Source organism: Vombatus ursinus, unplaced genomic scaffold, assembly GCF_900497805.2.
Source record: "Vombatus ursinus unplaced genomic scaffold, bare-nosed wombat genome assembly UNPS02014812.1, whole genome shotgun sequence".
NCBI lineage: Eukaryota > Metazoa > Chordata > Mammalia > Diprotodontia > Vombatidae > Vombatus > Vombatus ursinus.
In genome coordinates this window covers 58,593,415-58,617,673 of record NW_020954590.1, presented here as the reverse complement: position 1 = coordinate 58,617,673, position 24,259 = coordinate 58,593,415, and the positions used below count along the sequence as shown (strand labels likewise).

Genomic DNA, 24,259 nt, shown 5'->3' with positions numbered 1-24,259 from the left:
CACCTGGACTCACTGCAGTGTTGAATAGATTATCTCCCCCAGGTGGTGATGGGAGAGAGAAAGTACACAGGAGGTCACTGTTCTTGAACTGGTTGCTAGAATGGAGTGACAGACATAGTAGAGCAGGTGTCTAGGTCTTGTTTCTGCCTAAAAGTCAAGGTTGACTTGATTAAGATGAGAAAATGGTAAAGCCCAGAAAACACTTTAAGTACTGAAAAGTATCATGTGAGATAAAAATTATAAAATATGTACTATCAATGTTTTTTTGATATTAAATGAATTTTCCTTCCTATCTGACAAATGACTTTTACAGGGTGGTAATATGGTATGATGTAAATATCACTGGTCTTGGAGCAAGACCAACTGAGTTTAATACTTATTCTAGACAAATTATATAACTTTATCTGAACTTTCATTTCTATACCTATAAATTGAGGGTAATAATATTTGCACTATATAGCCCTCGGTAAGGAGAGTTCTGGAAAAGAAAGATCTAATCAATCTCTAAACAAGCATTTTATAAGGACCTACTACAAGCCTAAAGAATTGTAAGCATGGTGATACAAAGGAAAAGAAGATGAAACATTCCCTACCTTCAAGGAGCTTACAGGGTAATGATAATTTATATGCACATAGAGAGGTGTAATAACCCTTCTGGAGCTTTTTTCCCCAAATCTCACTTGCATTGGAGGGCCAGATCCCCAAAGGCCAGCTGATCCCTCCTTTCCTCAGTGTTTTAAAGGAAATTCTTTTTTTTTTTTAAGGTTGACCAACCATTTTATTTTTCTCTGATCAGTTCAGGAATGTTGATGGGCAGATAGCTCTTTACATAGGCTTTGGAGGGTGTCTGGGGGCAGCACCGGCAGGTCTGAAGCGGGTTGGGGCTCTGTGATCCTTTCGTGCCTCCTGGGACCGATTTCTCACTACCTTGCTGTGGATCGCGCAGCTCACACAGTAATGCAGTTTCACATACAGTTTGGGCAGCACATAGGAGTCGAAGACGCTGACCTCGGAGATGTCCCTGACGGCCGCGGCTTCCACCATGTTGCGAATGACGAACTTCTTGATGGCCTTGTTCTTGGACACGCAGCGGGCGCAGTTGGTGCAGCGGCTGGGCTGCACGTGGTCGCGGCCCTTCTTGGCGCACGCGTTGTTCCTCCTTTTCTTGGTCGTCTTGGAAGCCAGGACCCGAAAAAGGCTACAGGAAATTCTTAAGGTATTCTACTACTACCACTTGTAAGCCCCCATCTGATGTGCAGCAATGATAAATTAGTCAGAGTTAATTAGCTTTTAGAAACATACATTACTAAGATGGTATAATGAGAATGTGCACAAGTACAAAACAATCTCTCTCGACAGAGGGCATACATTTTACATGCACACACAAGGTTCCTGAGAGAATGAGACCACCCAGAAGGAACATGTGTCAAAACAATAAACTCTTTGTGAATTCATACCAAGTTTCCCTGAAGTATGGCTCTATAATAACGTTCTGAGGGTCGATGCCCTTGTAGAATCCTAAGTTACACTTCTCTCTGCCCAGAAATGATAACTCTATCTGAAGCTTTCTTTTCTCAATGTGTCCAGTTTGCTCTCCTCCTTCAGTTCCTGTGTTTGTGCATCATTTTGTTATAGTGTTGTGGCCCTTTCTCTCAACTGGAATGACCAATGAGAAGATGGAGGCAGGGAAGAGAGAGAGAGAGAGGTATATGAACTCTCCCTTTGGTCATGTTTCACCTCCTACCACTACCCTCCATCCACTTCTGTTGCTTTTTAGTACAGGCATAATGATCTCTCTCCTCAAAGTGCTCCTATATCTTGATTCTCTTCCTCCTTGCGTCCCTACTCTAATATACAAAGGCAAAGATTCCTTCAATAAGTCCTGTTTGTAGCCATCTGATTTCATCCAAGGGTTCAAAAGCACATCAATCTTTCACAACTTATTAATGACAAGTTTATACTTTCATTACCCCCATTATTGATTTATTATTCTATAGATTTTGAGGTCTTAGTAGTGCTTTCTTTTATTTTTGATTAGTTGATTTACACTGTAATTAGTTGGTTTATTCTAGAATGGGAGGCAGCTAGGTGGCTCAGTGGATAGCTCACTAGGTCTGGAGTCAGGAAGATCTGAGTTCAAAACCAGCTTCAGATACTTATAAGCTATATGACTCTAGGCAAGTCACTTATCCTCTATTTGCATTAACTTCCTTATCTGTAAAATGGGTATAATAATAGCACCTACCTTCCAGGACTGTGAGGACCAAATGTGTGATAAAGTACTTTGCAAACCTTGAAAGTACTTTAATCATGCTAGATACAATTATTGTTACTAATGTTAAAGTTATCAGTCGATAGAGAATATTTTCAATTACATTAATTGAGTGTTATAGGAGACCTCTTTTATGTGAACCACATATACAAAACAGACATAAAGTGAGACGTTTGGGCAATGTGATCAACAAGCTGGAGGACTAAACATTTTCTCTAATCCTCATGAATTCTCAAACCTCCTCAAAATAAGAGTAATATACAGGAGGTAAAGTAACTGTAGTTTTTTCCACAGGACTGGACACTGTTAAGTCTAACAATTCCCATGAATTAGCAGCAGATATAGTGAGTCCTTAATCCCTGTCACAGTCAGTCCTTACTCCCCAACATGATTCACAGGGTTGTGGTCTGGAATGAATTAGCAAATTCCTTTCTGATACTGCAATCTCTGCCACCATACTCTGCTCCTGCTGTCACTCCACCATTCTGTGTCAATAAACAAACAAACAAATAAATAAATGAAAACACAAATAAAAACAAAAAACCCAGCAAGCTTCAAATCTACCCACAACTGCTGCAGAGAAGGGAGAGATACAGGAAACCTGACAGGTGCTGTGCCTATGACAACCATGTACTATATCAAACCTCAGCCAGAGTTATAAAGAGCAGAGTGAACTGGGGCAGAGTGCAAGTATGCCTGTGGGGGGGAATCACTTGTGCTGGTGAATATACCAACATATAAAGAAACTGAGACAAATCTGAGGTCCAGCCAACAGGGTACCTACTTTCAAAGTGAGAAGAATCAGAAGGTAAGCAATATTGTGATATGAGGAAAAAAGATTGAATTTACCAAAGTTCTCAGGAAGAAGAAAACTTTTAAAAATTTCAACCTCAAACAGATAAATCAATAGGAAATATATTAAAATAAAATAGAAGATGGTCACTAAGCCTTCTAAAAAAGTCCAAATAAACATTGCAAGGTAAAGGATAGTGAACCAATATGTGATGTGCCAAAGGAACCTATACATTCCCAGGAGAGCAAGAACTTTAGCAGTATTTTCCCATATCGTTCAAGAAAGCAATAAAAATCACTGAAGCAGAATTTTTGCTCTGCACAGCAGAAATATTTGGAATAATAAAAGAAAAAAAATCTTGACTCCATGGTGGAGAGTCAAAGCAAAAGGGAGAGCAACAAATTGGAATACAAATATGGAGACTGAAGGAAAATTTGTGGGGGGGGTGAAGCAAAAAGTAACATTAAAAGATCTTCTGATCTTTACACAAGCAAAATATATTCATCTCACAGACAGATTAGAGACAACTTAAGGATCATAGATCCTCCAGAACAGCATTATAAGCCCTCACTACCCCCAAAAAGCTGAATATCATAATGCAAGAAATAATACAAAATCTCCAGAATTCCTGAATAGCAAAAATCAAAACAAAACACTAATTGAAACAAATCATAAAAAATGCCACCCCTGTGAAGCAACAACCACAAAAAGGGAGGGGAAAGTAAGATAGGAGAGCAATAAAATTGAAATGGTTTAAAAGAAGGAACTCAAAATAGTTAATGTTAGAATCTATATTTGCATGAAGAACACAGAGACTACAGAAGAAATAAATAAGACTGAGAACCACAAATCAAGAATAGAAGTCTAGAATAGAAAAAAAAGAGAAGAGAAATAATGGAGAGTAAGATAAAGAAATTCTTTTCAGAAAAAAAAAGTTACAGTAAATAGAAAAAAACTTACAAACCATTTAAGGAAAAGAAATAAAGGCAGCTTTTTTTTTAATGAAAGAACAAAAAAAAAGAGGGAAATAATTAGCAAACAGAAAGGATAAAAATAAGTAAAACTCCAAAACCAGAGAAAATGGTTGACAAATGGGGGGTGTTGAGGTTAAGGGTGAGGGGAAAAGTACCTGTGGGAATAACATGGACATGCGAATACAGTTACAGCCAATCTGGAAAGCAATTTGGAGTTATAAAAAAAAAGTTACTAGACAGTGCATTCCCAGCTATTCTACTGTTAGGCTTATATCCAAAAAGGATCAAAGACAGAGGAAAAAATCCCATATATACAAAAATATTTATAGTAGCTGTTTTTTTTAATGGCAAATAAACAAAAAACTACAGGGATGCACATTAATTGAGGAAAAGCTAAATAAGTCATGGTATGTGAATGTGATGAAATATTATTGTGCTCTAAGAAATGAGGAGGTAGAGGATTTCAAAGAAATAGGGAAAGACATTTATAAACTGATGAAGAATGAAAAAAAACAGGAGAACAATGTATATAACAGCAATATTATAAAGACAAACAACTTTAAAAAGTATAAGACCTATGATCAATAAAATGATCATCCATTATTCCAGAGAACTGAAGATGAAACATACTATCCACTTCCTAAAAATGGTAATAGTTATACATTTAAGGTGTGACACACACATGTATCTATTTTGCATATACACATACATATATGTATTTGTACACACATGCTTATACATGTATATATCCCTCTATGTATGTGTGTGTTACATATATATATATACACATACACACACACACACACATATATATACATATATACATATATACATATATATATATAAACATATATGGGGCAGCTAACTGGCATAGTGGACAGAGTGCCAAGCCTGGAGTCAGGAAGATGAGTCTTCCTGACCTTGGGCAAGTCACTTAACTCTATTTGCCTCAGTTCTTCATTTGTAAATTGAGCTGGAGAAGGAAATGGTAAATCATCCCAGTATCTTTGCCAAGAAAACCCCAAACGGGGTCATGAAGAGTCAGACACAACTGAAAATAACTAAACAACAATAGACACACATGTATATATGTATATAGGATGCATATATATGCATGCATGCATGCATGATTGCTAAACCTTTTTCTAAATTAATTGCCAATTATAGACTTAAAATTAGGAGTTTTATGAACTTATGTGTGTATGTACATATGTGCATATACACATACACACACATATTTATATACAAACAATGAGGGAATTTGTTTTGCTTGACTATATATTTATTATGAGGAATTTTATTTTTGGTTTTTCTTTTTTTTAGTGGATGGAATGAGAGGGAAATAAAATACATTTCTGTGAGTTCAAAAACTGTAAAAATAAATAGAGAGGTGGGGGTTGCTACAGATGTGGAATGTAGCATGCACTTTCAGATGTTTTGCTTAATTGTTTTATTTTGATACAAGACATCTCTCAGGGAATAAGAGTAACTTGTAAATTAAATATAAAAATAAAACATCAATAAAATTAAAACAACAAAAAAAGAGAATGAATGTTGTAAAATAACAAAGAACAAGCAGGCCCTATAAACAAAATATTTTTTCTTTGCAGAGGTGCGACATTCACATATGGAACAATGCATATATTTTCCATCTTCTTTGATTTGATGGGGGTGGGGTTCTCTTCTTCCTCTTTTTTACTTATTTTTTTTTCCTTTAAAATATTATTTGTTTTAAGGGATGGTTCTCTGGGAGTGGGACAACAGGAATACCAGGAGAAACTTAGATGATGTCACAACAAAAGATATTAAGGAAAAATTAAGGTTGGGAAAAGTGAAGGCAATAGCAGCTGAGAGACCTGGAAAGACACTAGAGATAAAAATGTTTTCTTTATAAAACCCTCTTAAACTACCTAAAACTAAAAAAAACAAACAAACAAAAACCAACCTTCTTATTGTTTAGTACTCTTAGCAATTCTCTCTGGGTTCTAGTTGAATTTGACTACTGGGTATTCTCAGAGGCCTGCAGGTTACATCTCCCACCTGATTGCATCTTCACTAGTCATTGGCATGCATGAAATACACTTCCTTCTAACTTGCACCTCTCAAAATTCTTGTCAAACTTTAAAGTTCAGCTTAGGTTCCACTGTCTATATGGGTCCTTCTCTGAGTTCCCCAGTTCTAATTGCTTTGTCCCTCTTCAAATTTTTGTGTATTTATTTAACCATATCCCTGCTGCTGCTTCCTTAGTAGCATTCAGGTTTCTTGAAAGCAATATAGATAGATATATCAGCAGACTAGACTATTCATTTTTTCTCTATTTCTTCAAAAGTCCTTATCCTTTAACAATGCAATTAATTCACCTATCAGTTCTGCCTTACTATAAGGCAGAAAGGGCTGACTAATTTTAACGTCGACGATAAATCTCAGCATTTTCCAGGCCATGCTTAGCCCTCTTATCTATGCCAGCAGTGCTCAACCTTAAAAAAAAAAAAATCAAGAATCTTTTATCTGCATTCTACTATTTCCATGACAACCTTTGTCATTTCCTTTTATGATCATTGATAATTTGCTGCTCTCTGATTTCAGCTATCAGCCCTGTCTATGAAGTGGACAAAAAACATGTGAAAGAGTACTAACATCATGGCTCTTCACCCAGCAGACTATCCTAACCATTAACTAGAAAAATAATATTCAATTTTTCCTATCTCTCCTTTTGGATGCAATTTCCATTATATATAGCATTTTGCAATTAACATGTGCCTTGTCACACATAGCTTCTCCCTTCAGAACTTAACATCAAGTGCTTTCCTTAGAAATACCACATGTTTTTAGCAAGAAGAGATAGAAAAAGGGGAATTTTTAGCTGCAAAGAAGGCAAGAGAAGTATAAAGGAGAGTGAACTTTAGACTGGGAAAGATGAAACAAAAATTGTTCAAAGCAAATTGAAACCCAAGTAACTGAGGAGATGGTAGAAGATCATCAAGTGCCCTAAATTACTTCAAGTCACCAGTCCAGGCAAGCTATGTCTCAGGATATTGAAAGAAATTGCAGATGTGATTGTAAATTATCTTTAAGGAGTGATAGTGAACAAGAAAGGTTCCAAAAGTCTAGAGGTAAGCAAATGTCCCAGTTTTCACAAAGGAGAAGATTGATACTTCAGTCTATCGTGGATAAACTTTCTTCCAATTTCTGGTTAAAAAAATTTAGAAGAGATTACTAAAGAGGTGGTTTATGATGCCTTAGGGTAGTGATTATCACTACAGACTAGAAGGGATTTACTAAAAGACATCCAGACTAACTTCATCTCATTTTGACAGGGTCGATTTCTATTGACCAAGTGAATTCCATAGGCATGCAAAACATATCAGAATTCCAAGAAAGTATTTGACAGAATCTCTCGCACTATTTTGTGGACAAGATGAAGAGATGTAGGCTAGATACAGTTGTGTATATATGGGTATAAGGTGAGGGGAACATCATAGCTTGAGTGACTAGCCAATGATGATGGGTCATTATTAACCTAGAAAAATGGAGGGAACGGAGGGCTCCAATGGAATGTTGCATGATTTTGTCCTGAGCCCATTCTGTAAGAAAAAAAAAAAAACATCATGGTGATGGGTCACAGCAACTGCTAACTCACATCTGCTCAGATATTTCATAAGAATAGGAGAAAAACTCAGGTTCGTTTACTTGGTTTCCAACCTATGGCGTCACAGGCAGTGTGATAACAATCCACAAGAAATCAAGAAGTTTTGGTCAAAAAATTTCTAGATATAAGAGATCCAGATAATGACTCTTATGTTGCCTTTGCCTTGTCACTGAGATTTTTAAATTTCTCTTTCTTTTCATCTACTCTGTTGTTGAACTTTCCTTAACAGAATGTGAGGACCTTAAGAATAGGAGCTTTCTTCTTTTCCTTTTTGTATCCCCAGTAATTAGAACAGTTCTTAGCATATAGAAAATGCATAAATGAATATTTTTTATTTATTCTGGAAAAAGAAAAATGTAAGAATAAGTGGAATCTATAAGGAAAAAAGACAATAGAAAATAAATTACCTGTTGGGCAGAGAACGATTAGGTCAGAGAAAAAGTTTCTCAGGACTACAACGGTATTCTTCTGATTTCTTTCTTGGTTTTGTGAGGTTTAGGCTGATAACTATAAAGGAGACAGTCAAGATCTCTGAGTTTCCTGAGGTTTCTTCAACTTATCCATCTTTAGGCCTTCAGTTCAGTGCTTTGGCAAGACTGCTGAATACAATAGCCTTCATGGAACCATCATTTCACTCAGTATCCAGGAAGATGTACTAGAGTTGAAGAGAAAGAAGGAGTAAGAATTATAGGGGATGTTTGAAATAACTATCCATTATGGTGGCTCATTAAAAACAATCATGGCAGCTGACTGCCATGGTCTATCTTCTGTCCCCTCCCACAAAATCTCGCATTTGGAAAGAGTTGTCTTGTACCTCTAGTCATAGTGGCTCCCCTTTGCTATAACTTGATTCACCAAGGGAGAAAGGAAAAAGACAACTGAGTATTCTTGGTCAGTGTGCATTAGATTTTAAGGTGCAGCCTCATACATTTGCAAAAATATAAAACAAAACAAAACAAAAGTAGCTGTGTCTTTAGGGACATAAGGAAGCCTTGAATGAATAGTCTAAATAAGGGAATATGGAAGCCTTTCATCAATCGACTATTCACTGAAAGCTAAAGTTCAGATTCCTTTTGCTTTGGTGACATGCAGAGTAGAAAAGGATCACAGAAATTTTGATGGTGGGATTAAGGTAAGGCTGTTAATTGGATATGTTAACAAGTATTAGTTACTATGATCTGCACTAACTTTGAAATGGCCATTGCTGATTGAGACTTTGAAGAGAGGTATAAGTGATGATCTCAAAGATCAATTAGATAAGCATAAGCCACAAGGGCACAGTCTTATGGGGCTACAAGATTTAATAGTGCTAATAGTCCTGACAAGGCAATTAATGGATTGATTGGTGGAACATGGAAAGGATTGCTTTTTGCCAAACAGTACAGAAGATTGACTGGAAAGAGTAGGTCAGACTAATGCAAATGAGGACCAGCCAAAAGTCTCATTCCCTAGGACTGAGAAAGTAGTTACCATGACTCAGACTTTGCTTTATTTGAGGTGAAGTCGATTGACTATCTCAACACTACAAAGGCTATTCATGTAGGAGAAGATGGTAGGGATTCTCATCTCAAATGTTCTGCGTTATCAGAAATAAGGAGAAAACAACAACTTTCCTGTCATGCTTGACTTTCAGGAGATATATTTCAGGATCTATGAGAAGGCTGAACTAGAAAAAGTAAATTTCTGTTAGATTCAAGGAGCTATATTGCCCTGGCTTTGATGAGAAAATAAAGGGTTCCTTCCCAAAAATGTAAGAGAGCTACAAGAAGGAGGCTTTGGACAGGGAGGGAAGGGCATCTAGTGAGATATGGAGCCATTCCAATAACTTGGCAGAAAAAAAAAATGGCCATTGATATGAAGGCAAGAAGGGTGCTAATTTGGTTTGCTATAGTTACAATAATACAGTATCTTCACTGAATGGTATTTGGGTTAGTGTAGGCCTCCCTTTCTCTAAGCAGAGACCTTTGAAGGCAGTTTCAGAGACATCTTTAGGAAGCACATGGTAAATGATCATGGTAAAAGGTCTGAAATAAGAGCCTTGGGTAAGGAACGGATACACTCAGAGTAGTTATCTTTCAAGATATGATTAATAAATTGGGAGAAGATTAGCTGCTGCCTAAATAAATTACTGATTGCCTTGTACATCTTGTTCCTTAGGGGCCCTGTTGACAGCTTTGTGTCAAAAATAAGCAAAGGGGTTGAATTTCTTTGAACTGAAACTTTGAAAAAAGGGTATATACAATCATTGTAATTGCTGGAAAGGGTACCTCATACTTTGTTCTTAAGAAAAAGTAGAGAAATGCATCCAGTCACTTTTTCCAATTTTATTTTCTTGAGTGACGTTTGTACTTCTTTTAATATGTACCAGATAGTCACTTATAAGAGTAAAAATATGGTTGTCCTATAATTATGAGTAATGAGAACAAGTCAATATAGAAATGCTGGCAGATCTACTCCATTTCCTATCTATTTGATATTTTCCTTTATTAATAAAAATGTTATGAATGCTCTCAATTGTTTTGTAAGTCAATAATGCCCTATTCATCTCTAGTGTTTTTCCAATAAATTTGTATTATAAAACAAGGTTTCCATGACAAGAAGATCAAGTGTTTGTTGACTAAGGCTGTTTCTGATGTCTCTTTGCCCTTTCTTTATGGTAAATGTATTATATCAATTAAACTTTTCAAAGAAACAGTGATAATCAGGATCAGCACACTATTCTACCAATTTTCTCATTCCATACTGCTACACATCTAACTTTGCGCCTCTTGCTTTCCATATCTAGCTCTGGGAACAGTAATCAAATTGACTCTACTATTCCTGGAAAGGACATGAAAGTCAATTGCCATGTGGTTCTACTCACCACACAGACCAAAACACCCTTTCAGGGCAGCTGCATAAGAGTTGCTTCCCCCAACTAAAATGTAAGTTCCTAAAGGTCAGAGACTTGCTTGTATTTCATATTTGAATCCTTATCACATAGCACAGAGTTTAGAATGTGAAACTTAAATGTTTCATTCATTTTGTCATTGATTAATTATCTTCTTTTTATCCATTTCCCATTTTTCTTAGCCAATTGCATTAAAAAGTCCAGCTGAAGGTATTTGATTGCATGCAGTATCTTTTCATCTTTATCATCCTTTATATTTTTGTTATTAATTTTGACCTTTTCTCTAACCAGTCAATCATCTGTCTGCATATACAGACTGTACACAGAGAGACGATTCTAATATTATTATAAAGTTTGTAACCAGCCTTTAACTTTCTGCTAATATATAGTCCATTTCATCATTTAAAAATACCATTTGACACAACACAGCTGGTGGATACTGAGTCCATTTTTGAAGGAAGTGTATATATGTGTGTGTGTGTATATATATATATACACACACACACATGCATACATACAAATATATATACACATATAATCCTTGTATTATATATCCATATATGTGTGTACACCCATGCATGTACATATACATAAATATATGTATATATGCATTATATATATATATATATATATGGATGTGGGAGGGTGTGGCTTTTGAGTAATCAGCAAACCTTTGGTCTCCTTTGTTTCTTAATTCTGATATATATTGTCCAATATTTTTGCTATCTTCCTCAGTGCCTACTGTTACGTAACAATCTCTGCATATTGAAGTATATGATGGTTGCTTTAAAGCTGGGGTTCTTATCCTGTTGTCTATAAACTTGTTTTTGTTTTTGATAACTATATTTCAATTTAATTTCCTTAGGAATCAATGGATTAAAAATATTATTCTGAGGGGTACATAGGCTTCACCAAACTGCTCAAGGGGTCTGTAATACTAAGAAAGGTTAAGTACCTTTATTTTACAGGGTTTTATAAAATTCTTCATAGAATTTCTTTACTTTGTCAGTTGCAACAGATGAGCTCAGTACATTAGCTACATCTCTGGTGATAGAGATCCCCTTTCCTCTGATCACCATGAAAAATATAAATAATGTGATCAAATAGTCCAGAAAGTTTATGCTTAGTCTTTCATTTTGGTGGAAGTTGAAACCTAACTAACTCATTACCTCTCACATTGCCTTTCTGTGGAGAACTTAGGAATCATTCTTTCCTTCCCCATATCTTTAATTCTTTTGTGTTCAATTATAGTGAAAAAAATACATAAATAGTCAATAATAAATTGTTCAGCTCTTTTAGGAATGTGTTAATTAATGAGAGAATGCACAGAACAGTGGACTGAATTCTAGCCTGTTGGAAAGACCTGTACTCAAGACCTGCCTCAAATGCATACTATATGTGTGACCCTGGGTAAGTCACTTGACCTGTACTATTTAAGGAAATTTAAGTTGGAGAGAATGCTCTGATGCATAATAGCAAAGGATGTTTCTCACCAGAAGTTACTTGTGTCACTGAAATCACAGGTCTAGTCCCAATATATTAAAGAACATCTCAAGTTTTGAGTAACAGCAATAAATGCTTATGTTGGCACGAAAATAGTTATTCATAGTAGCCTTTCCCATTTACCTATCATTACAACACCATCATTGTGGAAAAAGATTGATAAAGAGGATTGAGGAGTTTGAACAAACAAACAAACAAACAAAAATGTCTGCTTCATGAGAATCATGTGGCATAATGCATAGAATGTATAGAATATAGAGATTAAGAGTCAGGACACCAGGGGTCAAATAAGGCTTCACTTACTTGACTGGGTATTCTTGAACAAGACATCTCTCAAAATATCAGTTTTCTCATTCATAAAATAGGAAAAATAATGCTTGTGGCACCTACCATATAGAATTATTAGGAAAAAATTTGCAAATCATAAACAGCTGTTTCGGGGGGCAGAGCCAAGATGGTGAAGTAAAAGCTGGGACTTGCTTGAGCTGTCCCCCAAACCCCTCCAAATACTTGTAAAAATGACTCTAAAGAAATTCAGGAGCAGCAGAACTAACAAAAAGACAGAGTGAAAGAAATTTCCAGCCCAAGACAACCTGGATGGTAGACAGGAAGGGTCTGTTGTCCCAGGCTGGGAGAGGGGCATAGTTCAGTGTGTGCTGGGCTGCTGGCAAAGACCGGGACCCAGAAAACCTGGAGCAGGCCTCAAGGGACTGAATCAAGGGCTGCAGTGGCAGTTTCCAGACTTCTCAACCCACAAACGCTAAAGACAACTGAGAAGGCCAGTGGAAAAGGTCTGTCAGAGCTGGGTGAGAGAGGAGCACAGTCCAGGCCTGGCCCTAGCCCAGGCCGGCACACAGGCAGTGGGGGGATCAAATGACTGGTCAGAGGAGGATTGCAAGGATCTCTTTGCTGGTGCTGAGGCAGGATTCTATTGCTTTGCCCCTGCTTGGATCTGGGTCCCACTCCTGGGTGGCAGTACTGGGGCAAGGAAGAGCAGTGGCATAGTAGAACTTGTGGCAGCAGTGAAGAGGGAACCCTCTTCTCATTTCCAGGGCAGAAAAGAGTGTTTGTGGTCACTCACAGACCAGAGCACAGGCCAGGAGAGGAGTAAACACCTCTCCTTAGATTGTGCCACCTTGGAAGAACTGAAAACTTACAGGTCCTTAGAAGTATCTCTGAAAACAGCTGCACAAAACCCCTAAAGCTTGGGACAATACACCCTCACACAGGAAGCAAACCCCTACCTTAACAAAGAGTTAAAAAGTCAAGTGACTGACTGGGAAGATGAGCAGAGTTTAAAAAAAAAAAGACTATAGAATCTCACTTTGGTGACAAGGAAGATCAGGGCATACAACCAGAAGAGGACAATAAAGTCAGGGCTCCTACATCCAAAGCCCACAAGAAAATATATGAATTGGTCTCAGGCCATGGAAGAGCTCAAAAAGCATTTCAAAAACCAAGTAAGAGAAGTAGAGGAGAAATTGGAAAAAGAAATGAGAGTAATGTAAGAAAATCATGAAAAATGAGTCAACAACTTGCTAAAGGAGACCCAAAAAATGCTGAGGAAAATAACACCTTAAAAATAGACTAAACCAAATGGCAAAAGAAATCCAAAAATGAGGAGAAGAATGCCTTGAAAAGCAGAATTGGTCAAATGGAAAGTAAGTCCAAAAGCTCACTGAAGGAAATACTTCCTTAAAAATTAGACTGGAGCAAATGGAAGCTAATGACTCTGAGAAATTGAGAAATTATAAAGCAAAACCAAAAGAATGAAAAAAGAGAAGACCATGTGAAATATCTCATTGGAAAAAGCAACTGACCTGGAAAATAGATCCAGGAGAGATAACTTAAAAATTATTGAACTACCTGAAAGCCATGATCAAAAAAAGAGCCAACATCAGCTTTCAAGAAATTATCAAGGAAAACTGCTCTGATATTCTAGAACCAGAAGGTAAAATAGAAATTGAAAGAATCCACCAATATCCTCCTGAAAGAGATCCCCAAAGTAAAACTCCTATGAATATCGTAGCCAAATTCCAGAGTTCCCAGGTCAAGGAGAAAATACTGCAAGTATTCAGAAAGGAACAATTCAAGTATTGTGGAAACATAATCAGGATAACACAAGGTTTAGCAGCTTCTACATTTAAGTGAACAGAAGACTTAGAATATGATATTCTGGAGGTCAAAGGAGCTAGGATTAAAACCAAGAACCACCCATCCAACAAAACTGAGTGTAATCAATGAGGGAAAAATTGCCATTCAATGATGTAAAAGAATTGAATGCATTCTTGAGAAGTCAGAACTAAATAGAAAAATTGACTTTCAAATACAAGACTGAAGAGAAGCCTGAAGAGGTAAACAGGAAAGAGAAATCATAAAAGTGTCTTATTAAAATTGAACTATTTACATTCCTATATGGAAAGATGATATTTGTAACTCATGAGACCTTTCTTATTATTAGGGTGTTAGAGGGAATATCTATCTATCTATCTATCTATCTATCTATCTATCTATCTATCTATCTATCTAATCTATCTATCTATCTATCTATATCCATATCTATATCTATCTATCTGTCTATCTATCTATCTATCTATCTATCTATCTATCTATATATATATATATAGACAGAGGGCACAGGGTGAGTTGAATATGAATAAAAAAAGAAAATTAAGGGGTGAGAGAGGAATGTACTGGGAGAAGGAGAAAGGAAGAAGTAGAATGGGGTAAATTATCTTTCATAAAAGAGGCAAGAAAAGATTTAACAGTGGAGGAGAAGAGGGGGGAGGTGAGAAGGAATGAGTGAACTTGACTCTCATCAGATTTGGCTTAAGGAGGGAATAACGTACATATACCCAATTGGGTATGGAAATCCATCTTACCCCACAGGAAAGTAGGGAGGAAGGGGATAAGAGAAGGAGGGGTGATAGAAGAAAGGGTAGATTGGGGGAGTGAGTAATCAGAAGCAAATACTTTGAAGAGTGACAGGGACAAAAGACAGAATAGAATAAATGGGGGCTGGGGTAGGATGGAGGGAAATATAGTTAGTCTCTAACAACATGGCTATTATGGAAGTATTTTGTATGACTGCACATGTATAGCCTATGTCGAATTGTTTGCCTTCTCAATGAGGGTGAATGGGGAGGGAGAAGGGGAGAAAATTTGGAACTCAAAGTTCTAGGAACAAATGTTAGAAATTGTTTTTACATGCAACTGGGAAATAAGATACACAGGCAAAGGGGTATAGAAATCTGTCTTACCCTACAGGAAAATAGAAGGGGAAGGAGATAAGAGAAGGGGAGGGGGCAGCAATAGAAGGGAGAACAGATTGGATGAAGGTAGAAACAGAATGCATGCCATCATAGGGTTGGGAGGGGGATGGGAAGAAATTTTGGAACTCAAAATCTTGTGGAAGTGCCTGTTGAAAACTAAAAATAAATCTAAAAAGAGAATTCTAAAAAAAAAAGCTGTTTCACTGCAGGTAGTCATTATTCATGGACAACCATGGCCACATAATATATTTATCTAGTAGCTAACTGGCTGGTAGTGATCCCTTCTATATTTAGCTAGGATAGTGCCCAAAGAGCAGACAACTATTGCTGGAGTCATATGCAAAGTTTTTCCAGATACAAGTCTACTGGTATAACTTCTAAGATGTCGAGATCATTTCCAGACCATAATGAGAAATTGGTGTTAGGTTTTGGTGGAGATACTTTTAGTCACTAATCAAAAGGAAAGACATTTTTGTTAACTTTTTTTTTAATCACAAATGTATACTATAGCAAATGTATACTGAACTCAAGTTAAAAATTGAGTAAGAAATGAAACAATCATAAATACCCAGAAAAAAACACCATCTATCAGCCATTATGCTCAATCACAGTTATTGTTTCAGGGGGAAAACGAATAGAACAAAAATAAAAGAGAAAGATTTGTACAATATCTATATAAAATTTCTTTAGATTGTGGAATAAGATAATTTTAGATGAATGTGCTGTATTTAACCACTGTTTTCAATCCATTCTTCTGATAGTTTTCATTACCTTTGTTGAGCTCCCTAGTGCAATGGCTATAAGTTCTTTATATAGATTGTTACATCAGCAGAATAGATTGGATTGGAAAAGTAGGCAATACACTGTTTTTCTTATTACAATTTCTTATTTCAATTAAATTTATTTGTACTTTTCAATTGGCTGATCCCACAAATATACTTTAAAAGCATCACTTTATTACCACATAACCCCAAAATAATTGGTCAAAGGATATGAACAGTTTTGAAAAGAAGATAATGTATCAACAACCAATAAAATGCTCCAAACACAATTATTAGGTAGATGAAAATTGAAACAACTAAGGTTTCACTTCACTACCAGCAAATTTCAAATACAGAATGGAAAATAGTCAATGACAGAATGACTGTGAGAAGATAGGCACATTAATTCACTAGTGATAGAGTTGTAAATGGTCCAACCTTCTGGGAAACAATTTAGTGCTATGCTAGAAAAGTGCTAAATTCTTCATATCCTTTGCCCTAGGGATACCACTGCCGGACACTTATCTCAGATAAACAGGTGGAAAAGTTTGATGTATACCAAAAAATTTAGAATAGCATTTTATGGTAGCAAAAGTTTATGGATGTACCATTATAGAGTACTATTAATTATAAGAAACAATAAACATGAAGAATATATAGAAATGTAAGACCTGTGTGAACTGATGCAACATGCAGTAAACTGAAGGAGTACAAAGGACAACATAACAGCAATGACACCACTGAAACACATTTGAACTCAGATCAAACCACTGACCAATCTATATATCAGAGAAACTGTAATGAAGCACACTTCACTAGATAGAGCAGTATTAGACTAAAAGTACATAATGTAGTGTATGCCTTAAGATATGGTCTGTGTGTATACATATGCACAATGCACATGTACATGTGCATACATATTTATACAATGATCTATCTACCTCTCTCTTTCTATTACCTATCTATGATATTTCATGGGTGAGTAAGTTGAGATCCATGGCTTGCCCATTGTTTAGATAACTAGTAAGTTTGAAGCAGAATTCAAATCAAAATCTCTCCTAGTTCTAAATTCATTTCTTTTTCTTGTATGTCATGATGTTATTCCCACATTGCAGTGCTTTTTCCACCCAGAGAACTTCTTCAAAGTTGGACTACCCATATAGCTATTGTATGCTTTGTTTAGATTTAGACTGAATCATTCTATGATACCACATGGAATACTGACCCCCTCCCCAAGCAACATTATTACTATCTTTCAGCATCTCAAATGAATTAGTGTTTTAATTACTTTGTTTCTTATCAAATATATGAATCATACTATGAATAAATATGGTTTTCTTTCCAAAGTTACATAAAAATTGAAAGAAAAGTGTTGAGTTCTATCAAATAGATTTTTTTTCTGTTTTTTAAGGGTTGCAGGTCTGTAATTTTCTTATGCAGGAATGATACAAGTACATTTGTTTAATTTATGCTTTATTCTTCTTTGGTCTATTTGAGAAGATGTAAAATGGATTGAATTAGCCTAGATTTCTGGGACAAGTACTTTGCTAGATTTAATGTTTGATCAGGTAAAAGAAGTTCGTGCTATGTGCAATGACATTTATAGTGGCTGACTACCATACAAAACAAATGGACAAAATGTTTATATGTACCTGGAATTGGTAGATTTTTTAAACTTAATCAAGAAAACAATGGGAAATCCATTATGTAATAAAACTACTTTGTAGAAATCATTAATTTAGAACATAAAATATTCCATTATGCAATTTTTCCATGTATGTTACCTGCTGTGGGATAGATTTGCTTCAAATTATGTCTAAAGTATTCAACTGGGGGGTTTTAGATGAGCCCAATAAAATAAAAAAAATTTTGTGGTGACAAATTTGAAGAAGGATTTTATCATTTTTTTGTTTTTATTTTAAAAAAACATAGAATTTGTGAATTAGAAGAAATATCAGTGGTCATCAAGTCCAATCTATACATGAAAGGAATTTCCATTAAAGCAACATACTTGACAAGAGGTCATCCCTCTTCTGATTGAAACCCCCAAGCATAGAGAATCCACTGTCTTGAGGCATCCCATTCCATTTTTGGTTAACTATAGTTGTTATGGGTTTTTCCTGAGATCAAACCTAAATTGCAATCTTTCCAACTTCTCTTATTATTCCTGGTTCTGTATTTCAAGGCCAAACAGAACAGTCTATTCCATCCTCTACAAATCATTATAGATAGCTCTCATGTATCCCCTATGAGTATTCTCTTCTCCAGACTAAATATGCCTAATTCCCTCAGCTGATTCTCATTTGTCATTGTCTCAAGTCTCTTCAACATCTTGGGGACATTTATCAACTTACTGATGTCCATGTTATACTATGATCCCCAGAGCTGGACCCAATACTTCGGATAAAGATTCATCATCATGGGCATTGCTTCAACTCTGGTTCTCACACCTCATTGGAATCCTCAGAAGCCTCTGGCTTTCTGATTGGAAGGCTTTTAGGAAGGAAAGAAGAAAAAAATAACTCCTCCCAAAACCTCCTTATAAAGAGAGCTCAGAAGCCTGGTGACCTTTCATTTCCCATCAGATGCACTCTTCATATCCCATTGCATAATCACCATACTCCCTTATCAATTGCCTTCTCCTCCATATACCCCCTACATTTTAGTTTTTGTTTGTGTGTTGTCTTCCTTCATTTAATTGTAAGTTTCTTGAGGGCAGAGATTGTCTTTCTTTTTCTTATTTGTATCTCAGCCTGGCACATTGTAGGTGATTAATAAATATGTATTGTATTACATCATACTTCATTGTATTATAGAGATGAAAATACACTGGGATAATCATTTCCTTATCCAAAATACATTAGACTCATATTGAACTTAAAGTACCCTAAGACCACTAGATTTTTTTTCAGAACTGCCATTTAAACATGATTCCCTCCACCTTGTATTTCTGCATATTAGACCATAAAATTACTACAATAATATTAATAATAATAACAATTATAACTAGTATTTATATGGTATTGATTATGTTCAAAGTACTGTGCTAAGCATTTTACCAATATCTCATCTGAAAGACAGCTCACTTTATCTGACATCAAATCTACACTTACCTATTTTTCTCTTCTCTTTGTTTACCCCCTCATACTCATCTCCCTCCTCTTTCTACATCCAGGATTATACTCTTGCTTCCATATATTAGATATTTACTTGAAATTAATATACAATCATCCTACAACCAACAGAAATGAAGCTTTACCTACCAACTGATTTTTTTTTAAAGTGGAGAGTCTTCTAATAATACCTCCACTTTAACCTTGACAAAAGGTGGTCAAGTGTCTCATCATGGAATGGAGGTTACCTTGGGTTCTAGGAGAGTATGCCATCAGAATGCTAATTCTGGTGGTTCTTACTAAGCTGGAAAGGTTTCAGATACATGCCACATGATAGACTATATGTCTATCCTCCTAGTACCAGGTACCTTTGTATACATTCATCACCAGGTTGGACATAGATAATTAATTTTTATCCATTGTAACTCTCTAAGACCTTTTACTAAGTCACTGAGGATTTGTTATCCATGACATTGGAGGAACTACCAATGAAATGATAGTAATTTACATTTATGTAGAATTTTAAAGTTTTAACAAGTTTTACCTCATTTAAATATCAAAACAACTGTTTTTGAGTCATTTCAGTCATGTCCAACTCCCTATCACTCCATTTGAGATTTTCTTGGCAAAGATACTAAAATGATTTGTTATTTCCTTTTTGAGTTCATTTTATAGATGAAGAATTGAGACAAACAGGGATAAGTGACTTGGCCAGAGTCAGACAGCTAGTAAGTGTCTGAGGCCAGATTTCAACTAAGGCCTTCCTGACTACAGGGCTGGTACTCTATCCACTGCACCATCTGGCTACACCAACACAACTACTATAGGTATTACTTATCCCATATTATACATGAAAAAAAAAAACTGAGACATTAACCTTAGAGGAGTTAAGTGACTTGGTCATGGTCACAGAACTAGTAAGTGAAATAGAGGATTGGAATTTAGGTTTTCTCTACTCCAAATGCAAAACTCTATTCATAATATCATACTGTCATTGACGAATTAAACTATTAAAGTATCTCTTTCTAGTTACAAATCCAAGGTTAAAAGAGAATATGAAATTAAAATACAACATTCCAAAAGATGACTTAATAGTATGAAACCTCTCTTTTTGTCACAAAAGGGGAGAAAGCTTTAAAATAGATTTCTGGTTAAATATAGAGCTATTGGTCCATGAGCTCCTTTTTGGTCTTGCCTATTATGTGTCTTCTTCTTTATAGCAAACAGTCACTCGGAACACAACAAAAATCAGGTTATCTTTATCTAGAAAAGAGATTCATTATAATAGAGTATATAGTAAATACATTTAAAAAGAGCAGGAAATTAATTAGGATACAGTGATGGCAGTTCACCATACAAGAATGGGGCAGAGGAGAAAAAGGAAGAGAAAGGAAAAATCCATTAGGCCCCACCAGCAGCAACAGAAAGAAAAATCATAAAATTGCATCTTTAAGCATGTCAGTAGGCCAAATAAATCTCCCATTCATCAGAATTATATTCAGTTCAGGATACCTGCAACCCTCACTTGAAATCAGCTGGATATTGGTACAGGCATGCATTCACCTCCCTGGACCCCCCTCCTCTCCTAGGGACTCAAAAGCTCCCAAGCTTCCAACTATCTCAAATGACTGCCTTCTATAAACCTTCATCCCCACCTCTTCCAAACCAAAAATTCCCATCAGTCCTCTTACCAATAGAGGTCTACAAGTATTTTCAAAAAGAATCATAAAACCTCAAAGGTATAAAGAATCTCAGAATCCTGAGAGTTAATTCATACCTAACTATGAAACCCTTTACAATATACCCATATGTGCCCATCTAGACTTGATTTGAAGAACTCTAAAAAGAGGGAGAGATACACTGAAGATTAGTAAAGATCCAAGGGATGCTTTTTCTCTCTCCAATTTCATATTTTGTCATTTTGCATAAATATGTGATATATGTACATATATATTTCCATATATATGCATATTTAAAATATTTTTGTATTTTGTAGAGATAGATAGAACATGCAGATCAACTCATCCACCTGAGAAAATCTTTCCCACTCACTTCTCCATTATTTAGTCATTGACTGTTAACCCTTCTATTCTTTTATCCTTCTCCATCTATCCCCTATTGCAAATGTCATAGCTGTCTCCCAAAGAAATTTAGATATAATTTTAAGAGTAACCTGATGAATGGGAAAATATCATTTTTTTTCCTGTAGAGTTGTTATTCCAGCTGGACTTTTTTTTTCCTTTATGGTCTTGACACATCATCACCATCTGCATGAAAGGATCACATCCTAGGGAAGGAAATGCCCAATTAAACATAATACTGTCTAGTTCCTCCACATATGGGTTGCAAAATCAAACACACAAAGTCAATAAGCACAGATGTTACCTTACCTATGACGTATTTTCCATACATTACTGATGACTTAACTAATTGATCTAGTATTCCAGGATCCTTCATTTGTATTTTGTTCTGCTGTCTATTTTAAGTTTAATTGGATTTCATCTATCTGTAACCATAAAAGGTCATTAAATCATTTAAAGTTAAAAGACAAATTGTCTCTTAATTAAATGATAAAATATCATTATATATATATATATTTGTATAGATATAAAGAAGTAATTATATTTTTGTGTCCACTTACTTTTTATTGGATCTGGGAATCACAGGTATGGGGAGGTCCTGATAAAGACTATCTTCTATTAATGAAGATAGGTAACTTCTCAGAACTTTGTATTTTAGAGTTGCCTGAGGATGAGTTACTTGCCCAGGGTCACACATCCAGTAGTCAGAGACAGTACTTGAACTAAGGTCTTCTTAATTCTGAGGTCAGCTCTCTACTATGTCACATTGACTCTTATCTATATAATTCATTGAAAATAAAGTTGGGCAATTCACACTGCTTAGTTTTATCAAACTGGAAAGTGCTTGTTTGCAAGCCTAATGATATACTGTTTTATTTCTAAGGGAGTACAGAGAAAATTATTGTTAATAGGTTTGCTACAAGATAATGAAATTGTTTGGCAACAGGGATCCATGAAACATATAATACTGCAAACCAACTCTTAATCCTATGTAGTTAGTATCCTTTTGCCTTTATAATAACAAAGGATAAATGTCATAAAGTGGTGCAAATGACACTAAGAATTGCATATATTTCAGATAATTAATTCAATAAGCATTTTCTAAGTATCTACTAGGTGTTAGACAGTGTGCTGGATGCCAAGATTATTCAACAATTCTAAACATTTGATTTTTGCCCGATAACCAGTCCTACTGAAGAAATTGTACCAATTCAGTTAGTAAATCAGTTAACAATTATTAAATGCCTACTATATGGCAGGCACAGTGTGAAGTGCTAGAGATACAAGGAAAGGCAAAAGATAGTCCTTGCTCCCAAGCACCTTACAGTCAAACGGGGAAGACAATATTCAAACAACTATGTATAAATAAGCTATAAATAGAATAAATTGGAAAAAAACAAACTATTATTAATGGGATTAATAAATGTTTTTTTTTGCAGAAGGATGGTGGGACTGTAGCCAAGATTTGAAGGAAGCCAGGGAAGCCAAGAGGCAGAGATGAGGAGAAAGAGAGAATTCCAGGTCTGAGGGAAGACAAACAAAAATGCCCCATCTGAAGGTGGAGGCCAGTGATAAACACATATTGCTCTTAAGAAAAGTTTCAGAAGGCATTGAATATGAGCATCTAACTATCATAAAAAAATAGAAATTGACAATACTGTAATGGATTGAAGCCTAAAGTAATAGGAATAGTAGTAGTTTCAGAATAGGCTGTCTGTATGAATAAATACTTTATTTTTTAGAGCAAAATATGAAGTAAATAACAAATTAAAGAAATTATAACTATTAGATCTTGTCTATGATTGTGATAGTACCAAAACAAAGTGTTTTCTTTGCCCCACAATGTCTCCTTATAATCACAGATTGTCCCTTTTTTATGCATTTCTCAATTTGCTTACTTTAAGCACCAATGAAAAATTAGACCCAAGTTGTCTTACTGGCAATATATCTTTTGCCAAGTAGACACTTGACAACATGTGAGGTGGTGGTGATATAGGCAGCTCACTGAAACAAATTCAGGTCCCATAGGCTGCAAAAGAGTTATAATTACTCAAATATGACTTTAAACCTCTACTTTCAAACATCTAGCAATACCCTTATTCACCTTCCTCTAGCTCAAGAAAAAGTGTTCTATTTTTTAGCAGAAGATCTCACCATCCCATTCTTTCATAGTTCTTAACCTGTTATCTTTACAGCACTGAAACAAATGTCTACTTGGCAAAAGATATACTGCCCGTATGATGCCATGGGTCCAATTTATCATCAGCCCTTAAGATAAACAAATCGAGAAACGAATAAAAAAGAACGATTTGTGATTATAAGGAAGTTCTGTGGCAAAAAAATAAAAATAAAAAAGAATGCTGAGGTTAAAGGAAAACAATCTGGTTTCTTTAAGTTACTTATCCTGTAAATTGTCAGATTCTCTGTTTTCTCATTGTAGAGTAAGATGTCCCCCAAATTACCCCCAGATACTTGATCTTTACCTCACAGGGTTTTTGTGTGAAATGCATTTTACAAAATATGAAATAATAAATAACTATGAATTATTATATTACTATTTCTTTAGAAACTGCAGGCTGCCAGATTGGTGTGGTGGATAGAAAACTGGATCTTTCTGGAGTCTAAAAAATCTGAGTTCACATCTGGCCTCATTTACTAGTTATGTGATCCTAAGCAAGTCACTTAACTAGTAATGCTTCAGTTTCTCCATCTATAATATGAAGATAATGATAACACCTACATCTCAGGATTGTTGTGAGGTTGAAATGAGATAATATTTGTAAAGCACTTAGCACAGTACCTGGCACATAGTAAGTGCTATATAAATGCAACAGCAGCGAGGTGGCACAGTGGATAGAGCGCTGGCCTGGAGTCAGGAAGACTCATGTTCCTGAATTCAAATCTGGCCTCAGACACTAGCTGTGTGATCCTGGGCAAGCCACCTAATTCTA

The 24,259-nt window shown here is 35.7% G+C and overlaps 1 protein-coding gene across 1 annotated transcript in view; it reads right to left on the bottom strand.

Moving 5' to 3' along the window:
* Window positions 1-792: 792 nt before the first annotated feature.
* Window positions 793-24,259, bottom strand: part of LOC114053961 (40S ribosomal protein S26-like) — an 89,483-nt gene continuing 66,016 nt past the window's right edge. Inside the window, exon 2 of the mRNA XM_027877087.1 lies at window positions 793-1,173. Coding sequence (XP_027732888.1) covers window positions 826-1,173 — 348 coding nt within the window. The 3' untranslated portion in view covers window positions 793-825. The remainder of the gene's footprint in view (window positions 1,174-24,259) is intronic.